We start from the raw sequence: 19727 nt of genomic DNA, 5'->3' as shown, positions 1-19727 counted from the left end.
GATGGTCCATCAAAGCAAAAGATCCTATTTTAAATAAATTGCTGGATCCATGTCAAACAATTCCAATTGGAGGGAAAATTTTGGAGACGTACAAAAGCTATAAATATGAACTGAGTTGTTACTATTGGAAACTTAAGGAAAACCGGATATTGTCTTAAAAAAATAAGAAAAACCAGAGCAATAATGCCTAAACTTGTTTATGGAGTGCAAGAACAGTAGAACACTGATACATTGGAATTCAAGGAAAAAACAGTACTTGTGCAAAATATTTAGCTCACAGACAACCAAGTTCTAAATATCGATATGCCGGTAGGGGCGTATTGGGCAGTATTGATATATTTTTTTTAATTTTTTTTAAAACCGGTTCAGAGGGACTGGTTTAAGATTCTTCCACCCTCTGAACCAGTTAAAACCCTGATACACCCTCTGTAGGGGCATATTGGAGTGCTCCCGATACGATATGTATCAACCGATACAGGTCGGTACGTGTCAATACTTAGAACCTTGCAGCCAATGGGGCATGGACATGATATCATGACAAAAATGGAACACAGAATAAGTAACAAAAGATAGAACTCAGATCTGAATTCAATCTGTTTCCGGGTCAAAAACCGGATGATCTGACGGATCATCTTTTACTGGACTTGGGTTTGGTTTCAAATTCAGGCAATCAGATATGGTTTGCATCCCTACTCTTTATCGATGTGATAGAGATACGTTTTTTTATTTTACTATTACACATTTAATCAAATAAACAAATGGCATGTTATACATTTCTGCAATAGGAATGTAAGAGGGGTTATATTAATTTTCTAATCGAGGGTCAGATTTGAATTGAATATTTATAAATAAGCAAATGTTATATAAGATTGGATAGGGGCAGAACCATATTCGATCAAATCATAAACAGATGAAATTTGGATAAAAAAATATTCCATTTACAGCCTTGCATGGAATTGCAAAATTGTTTCTTCTCTCATCTGAACCCATTCATAACAACTAGATTCCAGGTTTGATGCATTGTGAATCGTTCATCGTGGCTCCATCGTCCTAATAACATGGCAATAAGCACTAGGCCACTATATATGGATTATGGAGTATCAGATATGCGTTAAAACAGCCAAGCCTGCCACTTGTTTCTGAATTGAACATTACAGAAAGAAGAGAGATCAAATCATTCCTAACAAGTAGTAACGACTGGCACATCCTTGTCAAGAAACCTTTTATAAACAATTCAGGAAAAGCATAACCAGCTTACCACACGTATAAATCATTCAAATAAAAAGGTGTTTGCCACATTATGGGCGAAATGAAGCAAACTGTACATTATTGATTATTCCTTTGACCGCCACTAAAGACTTTTCCACATAAATTAGACACCATAAGACCACCACAACTTGCACCAGCCCTCCTAATAAGCCAAGCCACCCATTGCCTGTTATTTTCAATCTTGGCATCTCAAAACCGGAAGAGTGCCACTTGTTGGCACATGGGCCCATTTTACAGGGCCGGCTCTGTATAACCAAAGCTTCTTTCTACCTCATTATAACAGAAAAATGAGATTTAAAAAAAAAAGGATAGGGGGGGAGCAAGTTGCCTATGTCCTTACAGTAAATTGATTTTTATCTTGCTGCTGCTTAGCAGAATCACACTGGCTACCGCTGGTGGTGCTATGCTTTCCTTCTCTTGTTAAGTACTTGTCAACCTGGGAAGCAGCTTGACGGCCCTCCGAGATTGCCCAGACTACCAGTGATTGCCCTCGTCTGCAATCCCCAGTTGCAAATACCCCTTCCATATTAGTTGAAAATTTTCCATACTCTGCTTTCAAATTCGATCGGTTGTCTCGCTCCAAGCCTAGCCGGTCCGCAATTGTCTGGAAATAAATAAACGGTTCGGTTGAGTTCGATGTCTTATTTCATGAAGGCAATTTGGCCATGAATTGCTTTTATTTCAAATCATGATAAATCCAATAAGAGATAAATATCATAATGCAGGGGAGGGGACAGCACTCACCGACTCGGGACCAAGGAAGCCCATCGCCAGGAAAACCAGGTCAGCTTCAATCATCTCCTCAGAGCCCTCAATTTCCTTGAACTGAAACTTTCCATTAGCATCCTTTTCCCACTGAACTCGCACCACCTCAAGTCCTTTCAATGTCCCATTCTCGTCGCCCACAAACCGCTTCGTCAATACCTCATAAGACCTCGGATCTTTCCCAAATTTGGTAGCTGCTTCCTGGTGACCGTAATCCACACGGAATATGCGAGGCCACTGCAAAACAAGGACGGTACGGAAAGAATTAGGCAGATATCAAAATAAACAAATTTCAGTCTTGAGTAATAGACAGCATGTCAAACAGTAATAATCACATAAACAGACTTTTAACCTTGACCATTGGGACTTAAAACCTCAACTAGTACTCATTTGGCAAATTAAACGCTAATGGCATGCAAAAGAGAAGAAACCATTCCGAGAGTTTTCATTTTATGGAGGATTCCTCCGAGGCCTTCATGGATAAGTAGCAAACACAGACAATTATTGGATGATAATTTTAAGCGAACGCATCAGAGGATTTATAAATGTTATCCAGCTGAATTTTGATGCTTGCTTGTACAGACCGTGCTTGTCAGGGATTCCTAGGGTCAAGATCCGATTTAGGTCTGTCTATTTGCTTTGGTGGCATTTTGGCATCTATACGCTACTAGTGACAACAACGCTTAGGTCTGTAAGTTATACCACTCGTAAGTCAGAATGAGTCGGGGTACCCTATCAAATTACCCACACAAAGAACTCTAATCTCGAGTTTACTTGGGTCCTCCCCATCATCAATATTGCTAAGGCTTCAGGCTTGATGGCCTCCTTGTATTACGAATTCCCCTTCTAATAGATTGATTTTGGTATCTTATGAGAAATTTAGAGAAAAAAAAAATGAACGAATTGTTCTGGTGATAATTTTAGGAAATGTCAAACCTGTGGCCAAGGGTTGCCAGGGGCCCTGGTCTTGGGCGGCTGAGGGAGAAGTTCAAGATTTACAATGCTGGTGCAACCATGCCGGATAGATGTTCCTATGCAGTCTGTACCAGTATCACCACCTCCAATGACAACCACTTTCTTCCCCTTGGCGGATATATAGTTCCCATCTTGGAGATTACTATCAAGTAAGCTTTTGGTGTTGGCATGAAGAAACTCCATGGCAAAATGTACTCCTTTCAGTTCCCGTCCTGGAACAGGAAGATCCCTGCAAAACCATAATGATCTTAAGATCTCGGTTTTATCATCACAATGCACATTAGAGAACTAGCATTCAGCATTCATACATGACACTGGTTTTCCAATTTATACATTAGTCTGGCAATCATCATGTGATGGTTAAAATTATGATTTCTTGCCTTGATTACCTTGGTTTTGTAGCTCCTAATGCCAAAACAATGGCATCATTCTCTCCACGAAGTCGGTCAAGGGAGTACAAGGGATCTGTGCCAACATTAGCATTTACCACAAAATTGACGCCTTCTTCAGCCATAAGATTGACCCGCCTTTGAACAATATCCACCTTGTCGGCCTTCATGTTGGGAACACCATACATCATTAGCCCTCCAACACGGTCAGCACGCTCGAACACTGTCACCAGATGGCCCATTTTATTTAACTGGTCAGCAGCAGCCAATCCAGCTGGTCCACTACCTACAATGGCAACTCTCTTCCTGTATTGAGGAACACGGGAAGAACTAAGTTATTGTTTCTTCTTATCCTTTCAATATAGAAAAATAGCCTCTAAAAAAAGGATATAATCATGAATTCCTAGGAGAAAAGGTTGTCTATCCTCTTAAACAATTCTAAGATTGAGTGCAATCAAATTAAATGTGATGAAATTAAGAATTTATCTGTGTAGTAGGATATTCAATCTATCAAGAACAAAATATCCCAAAATTTAAAGATTCAAAAAGCAGACATACCCAGTTCTCTTAGGGGGTGGTCGAGGCACCATCCATCCTTCGTTGAAGGCCTTATCTATGATGGCACACTCTATGCTTTTGATTGATACAGGGTTCTCAATAATACCAAGTACACAAGATCCCTCGCAAGGTGCAGGGCACACTCTTCCAGTGAACTCTGGGAAATTGTTTGTCTCCAGAAGCCGATCCAATGCTTCACGCCACCTATTTTGGTATACTAATTCATTGAATTCCGGTATCTTATTCCCAAGAGGACACCCAGAGTTTTCCTGTGCATAACAATCAAGAAAGAAGCAGATATTTTGTATGAGACAACTAGATACTGTATTCTGGTTGAGTTGGGGATGATGAATATATCAAAGCTCTGCCATATGCAAGTGCTTGTTACCTGATGGCAAAAGGGAGTCCCACAGTCCATGCAACGAGCTGATTGAGTCTTTAAAAGTGGACCCAGTTTGGACTCCTCCATTACCTCTTCCCAGTCATTAACCCTAACAGTAGGATCCCTATAAGAAATGCTCTCCCTCTCATAAGCAATAAAGCCTCCATTCTTGACAGCATTGTCAACCTTAGTTGGCCTCTTTGATGCCACCACCTGTTCAACCTGTAAAATTTCAAAACCTTCAGACCATTAAACAGACCAGTAACCAAGCCAAAGCATAAAACATGCTTTAAATAAGTAAATAAATCAAAAGGTTCATCAGATTCTTGAAGAACATTGAAGCTATTTTTTCTAAAAATAACAAAACCCTCCTTCCTTTTCTCTGAAAGTGGCATAAATATATGATTAAAGAACAATTCTTGAAATAAGCTTCGCGAAGTTTGAAAAACTAACAATCAGAACCAACATAGATATATAAGCCTAGTAAAAAATTCATGAATTTCACATGGAAACTCTAATGAATGTAAACATAAATTAATGCCTAAAGGAACTCTTTAACAATAATGCCAAGATAATCCATTCCCCAGAGTTATATATGCAGTGTACTCAATCAATTCAGTTGATACAATAATAGGGAAATAGTGAATAATACCTTCCAAAATTAATTAGGTTACTGCACTTTTGAACCCATAGACCATAACAGATTAACTCAAGCACATCGAAGTTCAATGTATTATTTACACATACATAAAATGAAAACAGTGAATTGTTTTTAAATTACCAAAATATATGGGAATCTTCAGTATGAACAATATTGTTCCCCAATCTTTTTTCCTGGAATGCCATGGCACACAAATGGTATATACTATATACTATAATACAAAACAAGAAGAAGCAAATAAAAGAAGTAACTCCAAAGAGAATAGGAAAGAAAAAGCACCTTGTTTACTTTATCTCTATCATTTAAAGATGCTAAAGCCAACTTTTTAAGCTCTTCAAAAGCATCTTTCTTCATCAATTCTGCCTCTTCTTGTTCCTGAGCCTCTCTAACAGCTTTTTTCGCAGCTTGTTCTGCCTTCATGTTTGCAAGAACCCGCTTATAATCCCTTGGGTATACTTTGATAAATTTAGGTAGAAGATTGTCAAAGTCAGCAAGAACTTCTCTTGCTAACTCACTGTTTGTGTGACGCTGGTGTTGCTGTATCATCATTCTAAGTGTCGTAATATCCTCTTCATCTTCAACTTTTTCAAGATCCACCAATTCAAGATTGCATCGAGATTGGAACTTCTCATCAACATCAAGAATATACGCTATACCACCACTCATACCTGCAGCAAAATTCCTCCCAGTTTTTCCAAGCACAACAACAGTCCCACCCGTCATGTATTCACATCCGTGATCACCCACTCCTTCAACAACTGCTTTGGCACCTGAATTACGCACGCAGAATCTCTCAGCTGCCATCCCATTGAAATATGCCTCCCCAATTGTTGCACCATAGAGAGCTACATTACCTATCACAATGTTTTCCTTTGGATCAAATTGGCTTTTTCTTGGAGGATAAACTACAATTTTCCCTCCTGATAAGCCTTTCCCAACATAGTCATTGCTGTCACCTTCAAGCTCAAGCATGATCCCAGGACAAAGGAAGGCTCCAAAACTCTGACCAGCACTTCCAGTGAGCTTGATGTGGATGGTATCTGCGGGAAGCCCTGCAATGTGGTAGCGCTTAGTGACTTCGTGGCTGAGCGTGGTTCCAACAGCACGATTCACATTCCGAATTGGCAGTTCAATGTACACAGGAAGAGCTTTTTCTAGGGCAGATTTGGTTAAAGATATCAGTTTTTTATCTAAGGCCATGTCTAAACCATGATCCTGTTTCTGAATGCAGTACTGAGCAGCCTCTGGCCTGATGTCAGCAGCTGGTCTGAGTAGTAAAGAGAGATCAATGTTCTCCAACTTCTCATTGTTCTTAATCACTTCTTTATCAACTTCTAACATATCTGAACGACCAACCATTTCATTTACAGTTCGGAATCCCAGATTAGACATGATCTCCCTCACCTCCTCAGCTAGCATAAAGAAGAAATTTATGACATGCTCAGGCTCTCCAGCAAACTTCTCGCGGAGAACAGGATCTTGGGTAGCAATACCAACTGGGCAGGTGTTCTTGTGGCACTTCCGCATCATAATACAGCCCATTGTTATTAGAGGGGCGGTACTGAAACCAAACTCCTCTGCACCAAGAAGTGCTGCAATGGCTACATCTCTTCCAGTTTTAAGTTGTCCATCTGTCTGGAGAGTGGTTCGACCACGGAGGTCATTGGCAACTAGAGTTTGATGGGTCTCAGCTAAACCAAGTTCCCACGGTAATCCAGCATTCTTGATGCCAGTCCAACGTGAAGCCCCAGTGCCACCATCATGACCTGAGATCAAGACATGGTCTGCGTGGCCCTTCACAACCCCACTTGCAATTACTCCCACACCAGCTTCAGACACCAATTTCACACTGATTCGAGCCCCAGGGTTAGAGTTCTGGAGAAGATGGAGACGGGAAAAAGATGGGTTAGATGGTTCATGCTAATGATTACCATAACTAATTGATGACTACAGAAAAAGTCTTATCTCAAGGAAGAACAATAATAGTAAGATTTTAAATGGCCATTATGAAAAGAGAATTATACTACAATAACAGGCTTTTATAAACACACCTTAAGATCATGAATTAATTGAGCAAGGTCTTCAATGGAATAGATATCATGATGAGGAGGTGGACTAATAAGTCCCACACCAGCAGTAGAGTTCCTAGTCACTGCAATATCTCCAATAACCTTGTGGCCTGGAAGTTCACCACCTTCACCTGGCTTGGCGCCCTGCAAGACAATGCAGCCCCTAGTTTCAGAACAAATCCAACCTGTAACTAAAGTAAAACTCCAGTTCATATATAACCTCACCAAATGCCAAAGGTATCAGTTAAAGATGCAAAGACACCTACAGGTGGCTTTGCAGACTCAGCAACATCTGCCCATGAACATAAACCGATAAACAAGAGGAACTTCCGTTCCAATACAATAAGGGCAAAATAGGAAACTTTGAACCTCAGCTACAAAATTACGAAAGTAAGGATGCAATTTTGGAGCAAAGATATATACTAAACAATTACCTGGGCCATTTTTATCTGTAGTTCATCAGCATTTGTAAGATAATAGCTAGAAACTCCAAATCTCCCACTGGCAACCTGCTTGATTGCACTCCTCTTTGGATTCCTTGAACCATCAGGAAGAGGCTGCATGCGAGATGGTTGCTCACCTCCTTCACCTATGGTAAAAATTGTAGAAGAAATAAATTAAAAGATTTCAAGAAAATGCTTGAAAAGTTCATCAAATAATAAAACCAAGGACTTCACCCCTAAAAAGGGATAAAATGATGCATCTAGCAAAAAAGTACAAGCAACTCAGTGAAGGGAGACGGGCCACAGTCCCACCACATTCACCTATAACTAAAACTAAGGTAAGCTATGAGTAATCAATGTCAATAGATTAGATCAAAGATTATTATGATTAAATGTTTACCTAAAATCATGTTCTAGGGGAAAATCATCAGAAAGAATCTTATCCTAAGTCACCCTAAAACTCATTTCTTTTATGAATATTAAGGCACCTAATATAATGTAGAAGCATGGAGAGGCCATGAAGCACAAATAGAAACTTCAGTAACTATCACTTCACATTTTGATGAAGTACAATTACCTGTATTTGATTTCCCCCCAAGTTTGTTCATGGCAATCGCCAGGGTGGTATGAGCCTCAAGTGATATCGATCCATAACTCATGGCCCCAGTACAAAACCGCTTCACAATCTCACTAGCAGGTTCCACTTCATCCAAAGGAACCTTGACCTCTGCTTCTTTAAATTTCAGCATCCCACGCAAGTTGCAGGACTTATTCAGCTCTTGTATGCGCTTGGAATACTCTCTATATGCAGCTACACTATTTGATCTAGCAGCCTCCTGCAGCTTTGCTATAGCAAGAGGATCATTAAGATGAATTTCTCCACCTTTTCTCCAGTGGTAATCTCCAGGATTAGGCAGTGCAACAGCCTCTGCACTTCCAGGAGGCATAGCTCGAGTAGGAAATGCCATCTCATGTAATTGGAGAGCATCCAGAGCAAGCATTTCAAATGTTGCACCTTCAACTCTGCTTGGAGTCCCTTTGAAACACTTCTGGATAACCTCAGATGAAAGGCCCAAGGCTTCAAATATATGGGCACCCTTGTAAGAGGCTAATGTTGATATCCCCATTTTAGCTAGAACCTTCATCATCCCATAAGTGCTTGCTTTGAAATACTTCTTGACCAGTTCCTCCTTGGAGTGGAACTCACCACTTGCTTTAGGGGGGATTTTCCCATCAACTTGCAATCTCCAAATGGCTTCTATGGCCAAATATGGGCATATTGCATCAGCGCCAAACCCAACAAGGGTACAGAAATGATGAACCTCACGTGGCTCAGCAGATTCTACTATCAACCCAATTCGAGTACGCTCAAGCTTTGAGACTAAATGATGGTGCACAGCACCAACAGCTAACAGAGAGCTTACGGCAACACGATTTGGTGAGAAAGCTGCATTGTAACAGATGACAAAAAGTCAAGTCATATTATTGATTGATGTGGTTCTTTTTCAAAGGTAATAGATATGCAAATTTCACGTACTCTGTTTCCTTGTCCTCCCACAGCTAGAAGATTAGAGAGTTATCTAGTTCGAAAAATTACCTCTATCAGAAAGTACCAATGTTGTATAACCCTCCTTCATTGCATCACGTGCTTCAGAACAAATCCTATCCAAGGTCTCCTCCAAACCCTTCATTCCACGGCTTTTGGGATAAGTAATGTCAAGAACCTTGCTTCGCCAACCCCTGTAGTTCATCTTTTTTATTGCTTCCATTTCATCCATGGATAAGAGAGGACCTTTCAGTGAGAGGCGATGACACTGTTCCTCAGTGGTTTCCGTCAGGTCCCCTTCTGGACCAATCATGCACTCCATTGAAGTGACTATCTTCTCTCGAATTGGATCAATTGGTGGGTTTGTAACCTGAGCAAACATCTGCTTAAAATACTCAAAAGGAAGTTTCTCCCTATTTGACATCACAGCCAATGGAGTATCATTTCCCATTGAGCCAAGAGCCTCAGTACCATCTTTTGCCATGGGAAGTAACAGCATCTCCAAAGCTTCGACTGTGTAACTACACAAAGAAAAGAAAGTGTCTTAGGTTACAGAAAAAGCACAAGTGGATAAAATTTTTCACATGATCCAAAAGGGTTTAGGAGATACCCAAAAGATTTCAATGGAGCCAATAGACCATGAATACCCATGTTTTCCATGTTGTCATCATGGCTAGATGCCTAAGATCATAATATAGTTGAACCAGAATCAGAATTCCCTACAGAGCACAATAAAGAAGAGATGAGACTGCAAGAAATAAGTAAGTTGACTCACTGGAACTGCCCCAGATATAGCTGGTGGAACCCTATCAGATTCATGAACAGAGTTGACTATGTCCTTCAGTTCAATTTTCTGTCTTCTCAGCCATTCCCCATATGGCCTTGCTAGGGAATACTGCTTCTTCAGAGCTGCATCATCTACAACGATATGTTTTTCAAAATCTACTAAAAGCATCATTCCAGGGTTTAGCCTTCCCTTCTTGCAGACATCTTCAGGGGGGATGTCTACAACACCAACTTCACTTGCCATGATAACTCTCCCACTGTGTGTAATATAATAGCGACCAGGACGCAGTCCATTGCGATCCAATGTGGCTCCCAGATAGCGGCCATCAGTAACTGCAAATTTTCAACATAGGTTATAGCACAAGTTGGGAAGGAAATTTGTGTAGTACCAAATCTCATAACATCTCTTACATGAAATAAGGGCAGGTCCATCCCATGGCTCCATAAGAGCTGAGAAGTATTCATACAAGGCCTTTCTATCTGGATCCATATTCTGGTCGTTTTGCCATGCTTCAGGTATCATCATCATGACAGCTTCAGGGAGACTTCTCCCAGCACGAACAAGAAGCTCAAGGACACCATCAAAAGCTCCTGCAAGAAACATAGAGAAAATTAAGCTTACCTATCTATGTACAAGAACTGCCCTTCCTCCTCCATATATTTTTGGGAAATACACACATGTAGTATATGAGCATGCCTTAGTAACCTGCCTGTCAGTTAGTAATTTGGCCTTACCTTTACAGCATTCCTTTTGTGTATTTTTTATTGTGTTTTATGATTGCTTTAATTACCTATTAGTTCAGATCACACAACTGTAATTTGGTTGAAGTCGTAACACACCGAACCCTAATATCAATGGCAAGAAGTTGTCCATCGTGATGGGCGATTTCAAGCTATGATGGGTGTAACTTGTTGCAGCCCTAATGTCACACTTTGGTGTGATTAATTGACACATTATTAGGGGTTTGAGGTGCTGGAACCTCAACCAAATTCGCCCATGTCTCATCCCAACCCAATTAAAGTTAACACATGTACCAAAATTGTTCATAGTCTCACCTGAATCAGATGAACTGGCATCAACGATTGGTAAAAGTTTCTTCATCTCATTTTTTGATAATCCAAGCTCTCTGCACTTCAATAGACCCTCGCGTGCTTTCATCCTGAATGGAGGAAAACAAGGAGAATCATTAGGGATAAATCAAATGGGCAGTCAGATGTCCAACCTCAATAAGCAATACTGAAACCAAGGGAAAGAACATAATCCATATGCAGAAAAAATAAATAAAATAAAATAAAAACCTAAGAATGACATCCATTCACCTTCTGTTTCAAATTATCCCATGGAAATAACACAGATATGTAAGGTCCATAATCAAATAATGGAAAAAATCCTATAAAGCATAGACCTATCCTTCATATCTTTCATGCCTTCACTACCAGAAACATATACATACAGTATCTGGTATGATACCAGAAATATATACACATGAAAACACAACATGCCCAGCTTCCTCATATTGTGCAAGGCATAGAAAATGACCAAGAAATACAAATAGATTTATATATTCAGAAACTTTTAAATACTAAGTAGTCAATGTATTGTATTTTTTGATTGATAGGACATGAAGTAGCTATGCAGCTACAGACACTTAAGCTCCACACACTATACAGGTTCTTGAGAAATGAATAATCAGTTAATGGCACCTATGATAAACCAAGTAGTCAGCATACCAATTTATGTTGCCACGAAGTGTGTTAATCTCCCCATTGTGGCCGAGGATGCGCATAGGTTGAGCACGATCCCAGCTAGGAAAAGTGTTTGTTGAAAACCGAGAATGGATCTGCACATATATGAGATAAACCCATGATGTCACACATATTTCTGCATATGTCTTTCTTGACTTGTGATGAATAAACATGAATTCTATTAAGGAAACCCTATAAGCAATATACCTTTTTATGCATTTGCAGTGACAGTACAACACAAAATAAGAACCCTAAGCTACCTTAACAAAACAAAATTTCCTTTCTACATCCATATTGAATATCATCCTCAAGAATTAGCAATGTGGAGGAGCACTACTTCATTGTTTACTCCATTAAAAGGTTTCTCACCAACTCATCCATGGCATCCAATCCAGCATCCAAACTTAAAACAGTAAGCAAGAGAATAGGAATTCTTAAAAAATCATTTCAATTTTTTTATGCCTTAGAAGAACTTCTCTATGCTGCCTTGTATTTTAGTATGGAATTTTTTAAGAAAGAAACAAGGAGAATGGGCAATATACTTACAAGGGCCATGTAGCTTGTGAAACTTTCATCGCCAAGATCTGCATAGTAATAATCCTTTAGCTGATCGGGCTTTAGCTGACCTTTGTAGACAATGGTCCTGCGAGACTCAGAGTGGAAGAAGGAACATAAATAATCAAGCAACAAGTTTCAAGCTGCATCAAACTCAAATTATAATTTCATTTAAAAATTTTAAACAAGTTTCTTTAAGGGGTACCTTGAAGAGAGAGAACATATATAAAAGTCCCTCACTCCACCATGTTGGAGATTTAAAGCAGCTCTGATGGCCACCATAGATACCCTTCTTAATATGTACATCTGCAAATGGAACCGTAGCAAAAAAAAGGCATACAATCAAATACATGTTACATTATCCCTCTTGATGTGCTTGGAATGAGGGTTCCACTAAGATAATTAGGAATATCAGGAATAACTAATTTTGGTTCAGAAAGCCCCTAAATAGAGCCAACTAATTGGAAGTATAACTGGACCAAATGAAAAAGATATGGCAAGGCATCCATTCCATTATACCAATCGTGAGATGTAAAAAGCTACATTTTAAGCAAACCAAGTGATATAAAAAAGAAAAAGAAAAGAAATAGCAACCTGTTGCTCAAAACCAGCTTTTGACCTAGAACTTGATGTAAGAAAAACTTGTTCAATAACAGGTTCTGTCTGCAGAGCAGATTTGCCCAATCCTGTATTATCTGTAGGAACAGAACGCCACCCAAGAACAACATGCCCCAATGACTCTGCAACCTGCATGTAGAGTCAACAACATAGAATTACATACCAAAAAGAACATAGGAATAAAAAAGTACTGTGCGAGGAAAATATACGCTAGAATGTATAACAGATACATCTAAGATATATAATAGTATATTTAACAAATCATAAGAAACTTTATAAATGTTAGAAGCTCCAATGAATATGGTGGCTAGGAGTATCGAAAATATCCCAAGTACCAAAGTGAAAAAAAAAAAAAAAAAAAAAAACTAAACATAAAAGCATGATATCATCATATTGGACTTGGACAGCAGCATATTGACACCTGTATCAATGTCTCGGATTTTGAGAAATGCAGAGTAGCATCCCTATTTCAATATCAATGAACATACCAGTAATCATGTCTAGGCATCTAGAACATGAACTTCAGAACAAACCTTGTAGCAGTGTCTTTGTTCCTGGATAGGAGTTCAAATTACCAGCTTCTTCAGATTTTCCAAAGAAGCTCTACGGATTCATAGTTCCAGTTTTCTCCTGGAAAAGTTAATAATCTACATAAATTTTGCAAAGAATTCTATCGTGTACTCACTTCTCAGAAAGTTCCTAGATGCTCAAAAAATAGAACTGCCACTTGCCATATTATAATAACGTCCTCAGCTAATATGACATAGTCAACAATATATAATTTTCTCTTACAAAAATCCAGGTTGAATAGTCAGGAAAACAAAATAGGATACAGGATATGGAAGATCTAGATCTGATTCACAATTCGTTTGAACAAAAAATTGCTACAAGGAGCAACAATTCAAATGTCAAATGCTTCAAAATAGAAAGTACCCCACATGGAACAATGATACCCCCACCAATAGATTCAGGGAGGGAGAAGGTTTGTAGTTACATAAAAGCAGAAAGTATAAATGTTATCACATCATTTAGAACAAAATAAAAGGGCAGTTTCATATATGCTGTCACAATTTTTTTGTTTTTCGTTATGGACAACTGTAAATCATTAATCCTACCAAAACACAAGTTATTAGAAAATATAATTGATTGCAAATATAAAGAGAAGAGAACATGGATCCACATTAATGAGAGAAAGTTTACAAAATTACACACACAGGAAAACCAGAAACTCAAAACATGTGAAATTGATGTTACATGATTAGAAATTTCAATGCATATCGAACCTAGATATAGACTTGCCAAAATTAATATATCCATCCTTACAATTTTATAAAAATCCATGTAGCCGACCCCTATATTTGAGACAAGGCTTACCAAGAAAGTGGATATGAGAGATAGAGATGAGAAAAAGAAAATGGAAACGTCCGAAACGAAATAGCACAGTAGCAGCAAAAAAAAAATCCTGCGACATTGATTCACAAGTCGCAAGAAATTACCTTTGTAAATACTTTTTTGCTTTCTTCCCTGCGAGTATCTGATGTTGGCAAGAAAAACATGCCAACAGCGTACTCGCCTGGTGGTGGCAACTCAAACCCGACTTCCTTAGCAACCTGATAAATAAGAAACAAACAACAAACTCAATACCAATAGATATAGAACTGAGGTAAAACAAATGGGATTCAACTGCAAAATAATTGGTCTCATTATTTTGAGGACAAAGGGAGAAAACAGGAAAGAAAAAAAAAATGGCATGCCTCCGTGAAGAAGCCGTGAGGAAGAGCTACAAGAATGCCAGCACCATCACCGGTATTTGTTTCGCAACCACAAGCACCTCTATGGGACATCCGGATCAACATTTCCAGTGCATCCGTCACCTGTAAACAAAGACCGCACATTACAGGTTTCAAAAATCAAGCAAAAACAATTAATATTGTGAATACTTTTTTTTAAAGCATAGAAGCTTACTGTTTTCCTGCTTGTTTCACCGGACAGCTCAGCTACAAATCCAACTCCACATGAATCTTTGTCGAATGAGGGATCATACAGACCGAGTGGTTTATCCGGCACCTTAGACAATGCCGAGCGAACTACGACTCTGAGCTTTGGTGAACGTCCAGGGCCGTCCGATCGCCATAGATGAAGTCTTTCGGGACCCGATTGACGCAATCTCGTCCCAGAGAACTTCTTCTCCACAACATTATGTCGTGTCGTTGCAGAGCAACATGAGGCTTTGCTCTCACGGCTACTGAAAGGAACGAAATTCCGTTGATTTTTTAAGGATGGGCGGCCAGGAGAAGGCAGGCCGACCGATTTGTTTCGGAGTTGGAAGGATGAACCCGGAATGGCTGCCATGCCTAAAAGATCAAGATCTTTTTAGGGACTTCCAAAGAAGAGTTCGTTTCAGGGGATTAAAAAAATTGACTTCCTTTTACAGATCGGTTTCTCTATTCACGAAGTTTTTTTTCTTTGCTTCAAAGGGCTCTGGTTAAAAAGAACAAAAGAAAAAGGAAGGAAAGAAAGATCAGAGATCAACAAGGAAGTCAATCAACAAGAGATGGAAGAAAGAGATAGGGAACTCCCCAAGTCTCAGACTGATGTTCCTTAACCTTCAGACTTCAGAGTACAAGATAAACACTACACAGAAAGGGAAAACCCCCAGAGATCACCAGCAGATGCTCACAAGTCACACCTGCATCTAAATCAGTTTAAAACACCAGGCTAACTCAACAGATCTGAATGGTTTTAAAACTAGAAAACGGTGCTCTCTCTCTTATTTCTCCGAGATTAAAAACCAAATCGTTAACGAAAATCATATACAACTCCAGCTCCGATTCTCCACAAAGGTCCCAGCTGATCGATCGCAGGTGCGGATTTTCAGCTAAATTTACAGAATATTTTCAAGGCGTTGGGAACGAGAGGTCGAAAACAAAATTCTTAATCTTAAATAATAGAAAAAAGAAAGGCAGTGTAGCAGACAGACTGAGCGCGAGCGAGCAGCGAGAGACTCCTTCCCTCGGCCGACAACTAACTCTTCTCTACTTTTCTCCGTTCACTCGGCCGAAGAGAAACATGCTATTTATAAGGATATTTAGGGGTGGGCCACCACCAACCCCCCTCTCATCCCATCTCTCCATCCCAGCCCTCGAACTCGTCTACTTAGTGCGAACGGTGTGGATCCCACACATTTGCTGCTAATAACATGACAGCCAGGATTCTTTCGTCAATGCCACGTGGATCATTGTGCTATGCGGCACGCGACAGCCGCTATGGTGGGCCCCCACCGGACCATGCTGTTGCTACTTGCTAGCCGCCCCGCCTGCCAGTGTAGGCTCGGTTCCGAGCCTCCGCGACCGCGCCTTGCCCCAGCAAAATAAATACACGAGGCTTAAATGCCGAATTACCAAAGCTAGCCATCGCATTCGCTTCTCTCCACAACCCTGGTGAGTGGTGAGTGATGACGTAGCAATCTCGTATATTGTGCTATTTTTCGGTTGGCCGAAGAAACACCAAGGAGGATATGCTGCAAACGTACGTCGTCTATACGTACGAGTTCAGCATAACCAGTTAACCTCCACCATTTTACAACATGACGAATATGCCCCTAGATTTGATAGCTTTATTATTATTATTAATATCAAAGTAATTATAATAATAAATAATTAACCGGAAGGTATACCAATATACCTCGTTAAATCATATTTTATGCCGGCTTATAAATAAAATAATAAAAAATAAAATACAAATTTGAGAAGTTAAGTGTTTGACTTTGTTAAAGGTGACGGAATGAATGAGTTCATTAACATGCATGCATACGAAAAGAAGCCAACAGAATGGGAAATAAAATCCTAAAATATTTTTATACTTTTATGCTTATGCGGCCAACGGATTGGGTAATAACTAATAAGTAATAACTAATGGCAGAAGGGGGCCAACTGTTTTACGCGGCCTGCGGCCAACGGGTAAGAAATCTGTTATTTATCTTTTACCTGTTACATTAGAAGCTTCTAGAGAGTGTGTAATCATAAAAGTCCAAAACTGGAATTTACTCAACTTTCCAAAATTTTAAGGGGATTAATTTGGCAAGAAAAAGATTTTTCCGGTAAAAGTGATTTTTGATCAGGCATATAGCCTCATCAGCTTATATACTCTCAGTCTGTCACTCTTTTCAAGGTCCCTTTCCATATTCGGGTATCCACGAGATTGTGGTATATGCACACAGCAAATGGGTGTAAGTCGGGGCGGATGAATCGGGTTGGGTTAAGGTTGTCTGGCATCTCTATATTTTTATTTTATTTTAATATATAAATTAAGGGTCCATTTGATTTACAGTTAAAATCGGAATTATAATACATTTGATTCAGTTTGTTAGGAATCAAAATGAGAATTGAAATCAGCTAAATTGGGATTTCATCCCAAGAAAAGGAGAGTGAATGATCATTCTCTCAAATAAGAGAATGTCATTTCACCAAGAATTAAAATAAGATTTCGATTCCGTTCAATTAAATAATTGAAATTAGAATAACCAATTCAAATTCTTATTGTAGACCCTATTCCTGCAAACCAGATGGGACTAATATTTTGTTACGGTGCGTATTAGAAATTTTGTGGTTAGAAATAAAATTATTAATACATGCATATACAGCGTTGGGTTGTCCAATGCCTCAAACCTAGTCCGAATCAAAGTTAAGTCAGATTAATAATTTTCAACCTTAACCTAAAATTCAATCAAATTAATCCCAATCTAATGTAGCCCAAATTGTAGACTTCCACTCTTGAATTTTTGGCAAAAGTGAATTATCCACTTTATACAGTCATAAATAAAAGTGGTGATATACAACCACCGCACCGCAAAAAAAAAACCACGTCTTTATTATATAGAGGAATGAGAGAGCCAATAATCTATTCTGAGTTCTGACCTCAATTCTCAAAGGGACCTCCGTATGGAAGTGAAATAATAGAAAATTTAGATAACTATTCTCCCTAATAAATTTTCTCTCTCTCCCCCTCCTTGGGCCGACACAAAACCGACATACTTGCACAGATTACATCATTATTGGTATATATTAAAGAGCTGTCCGATGGATTCTTTAGTAAAGACAAAAGAGAGTGCAATTTAGGATTCATTTTGTGCTGTTAGTTTATCCACGTATTTATCTCTCAGTCCACATCAGCCAAATCACTAAAATCAAGTATTAAGACTTTCTTTATTGAAAACTTATTATTTTTTTTTTCAATGAAGAAAACAGTAAAAAGCTTATTAATTTGGATAGACGACAGGTGATTTTCAAATTGAAAGTCAAAACTTGCCCGTCAAGGCGTCAACAAAAGTCGATGAGGAGAATATACACGACTTTTGGGGCCACAACTACACTGTCTAATAATGTGAAGATCTCTAGATCTGTTGGACTTTTTTTCCCAAATAATTCATTGGATAGTGGTTGATATGGTCCCATCTCAACCATGTCATTTCTCTTAAACAGATTCATAATTGTATTACACCGCCAAATAAAAACTAGTCAAAAAAAATTATTGCACATACATTGAATTTCAAGGCAAATTTGTGAAAATTCAACAATCTCCACATTAATTTAAGCAATAATCAAATTAAATATCTTCTACTATTTTCTCCATCACCTTGAAGGAGCACACAAATAAATTATTTTCTTTAATTTTTTACTTAATAGTTTGGTTTAGATAAATGATAACATATTGATGGTTTTATGTATATAATAATTTGTAAAAATTTATATCTATACATCCTGTTATAATACTATTAGGGTCTATTTGATGCATGAAAATAGGGGCCTGAAATCAGAATCTGAAGGGTCCACTCTAATTCCAATTATCTAGTTGGGCGGAAATTGTGCTTTGGCATCAATTAAGGCCCTTTAGATTTTGACCTTAGCAAATGCTAATAAACAACGACTTTTGTGCAACTCTTTGAATTCTTTGCCCTGAAAACAGTGGGATTCTCTCCTGACTTATTTCATGCAATTAGTTGCATTTTTCAACTGTATTTGATTGCAATGCAAATGAATTTGCATGGATGCAAAATCATAACAGTACAAATGATTTGAGTGTAAATTCTGACTCATTTTTATTTTAAATTTTAGCTTATTTTATTTGATTATAATATAAATAAAATAAATTAAGACATAAAACAGAATAAAATAAACTAAATTAAATAAAAATTTATATTTTTATGCATTATATTAATATAAATAAATTTGCACTGCAATCAAATACAGCGTAAGATTCAAAAGCAAAACTGGTTCCAAATTAGACAAACATATATGTAAGTATGCATTTCTTTAGACATTCTTATCTATTTTCAAAACATGACCGATCACCATAACATTGAAAACAAAACCACGATGACGAATTACTCCTTTTCCCTTCTTTCACACAGCATGCAGAAGTATGAGGTACAGCGACATGGGTTTCGTTGTCTAAAAGACATACCGTGACACGTGGCAATAAAAATCTACTTACAGGCGTCACTCACCGTCGGGTCAAGAGTCGAGACATTTTATTTGTCGTTTTCCTCATTATACTTCCTATTTTGTCATAACAAGATAGAGATGCATCTACCATCCAGCAGACCTGCTTTTGCCAGAAAATGTCCCGATGGTTAGCAGCACATTGGATCGTTAAGTTGGATCATTCTCATTTGCGTGGAAATCAGATGGCGATTGGATATTGCAATTATAAGCCAAGTGAATGGCTCAGGTTGAGTACACAGCGTCGTTTCATTTCATGTACTCAATGTAAAAGGTCTCTAGATTCCAGAATCCAGATCAGTGAGATGTTACATGTGAACCGTCGAATTGGTTCCTAATGTCAAGGTCTCAAGCGGGACCCACCTAACCGTATCTGCGTCAGATGCCATTCCTATCCAGCCGAGTACAATTGGCGACCACGTGGCAGAATCCAGCTATACTAAATGAATGATTGTATCGGTGCCC

General features: G+C 38.7%; 1 protein-coding gene across 1 annotated transcript; it reads right to left on the bottom strand.

Annotated features, from left to right (window-relative positions):
- Positions 1-1205: 1205 nt before the first annotated feature.
- Positions 1206-15813, bottom strand: LOC148879623 (glutamate synthase 1 [NADH], chloroplastic-like). The gene is made up of 22 exons (XM_088961213.1): positions 14728-15813; positions 14517-14636; positions 14259-14372; positions 12739-12891; positions 12350-12450; positions 12136-12232; positions 11575-11684; positions 10900-11003; positions 10255-10434; positions 9833-10176; positions 9668-9738; positions 9109-9578; positions 8089-8958; positions 7503-7657; positions 7051-7212; positions 5279-6874; positions 4345-4560; positions 3957-4225; positions 3399-3704; positions 2971-3238; positions 2014-2271; positions 1206-1873 (listed from the first exon to the last, which is right to left on the bottom strand). Exons 1-22 carry the CDS (start codon positions 15112-15114, stop codon positions 1598-1600), a joined length of 6627 nt encoding a protein of 2208 aa, XP_088817339.1. The 5' UTR covers positions 15115-15813; the 3' UTR covers positions 1206-1597.
- Positions 15814-19727: the final 3914 nt, after the last annotated feature.

The sequence above is a fragment of the Nelumbo lutea genome, chromosome 1 (genome assembly GCF_056320005.1).
Source record: "Nelumbo lutea isolate HS-2025 chromosome 1, American lotus-T2T, whole genome shotgun sequence".
Taxonomy (NCBI): Eukaryota; Viridiplantae; Streptophyta; class Magnoliopsida; order Proteales; family Nelumbonaceae; genus Nelumbo; species Nelumbo lutea.
This window is presented reverse-complemented; position numbering and strand designations above follow the sequence as displayed.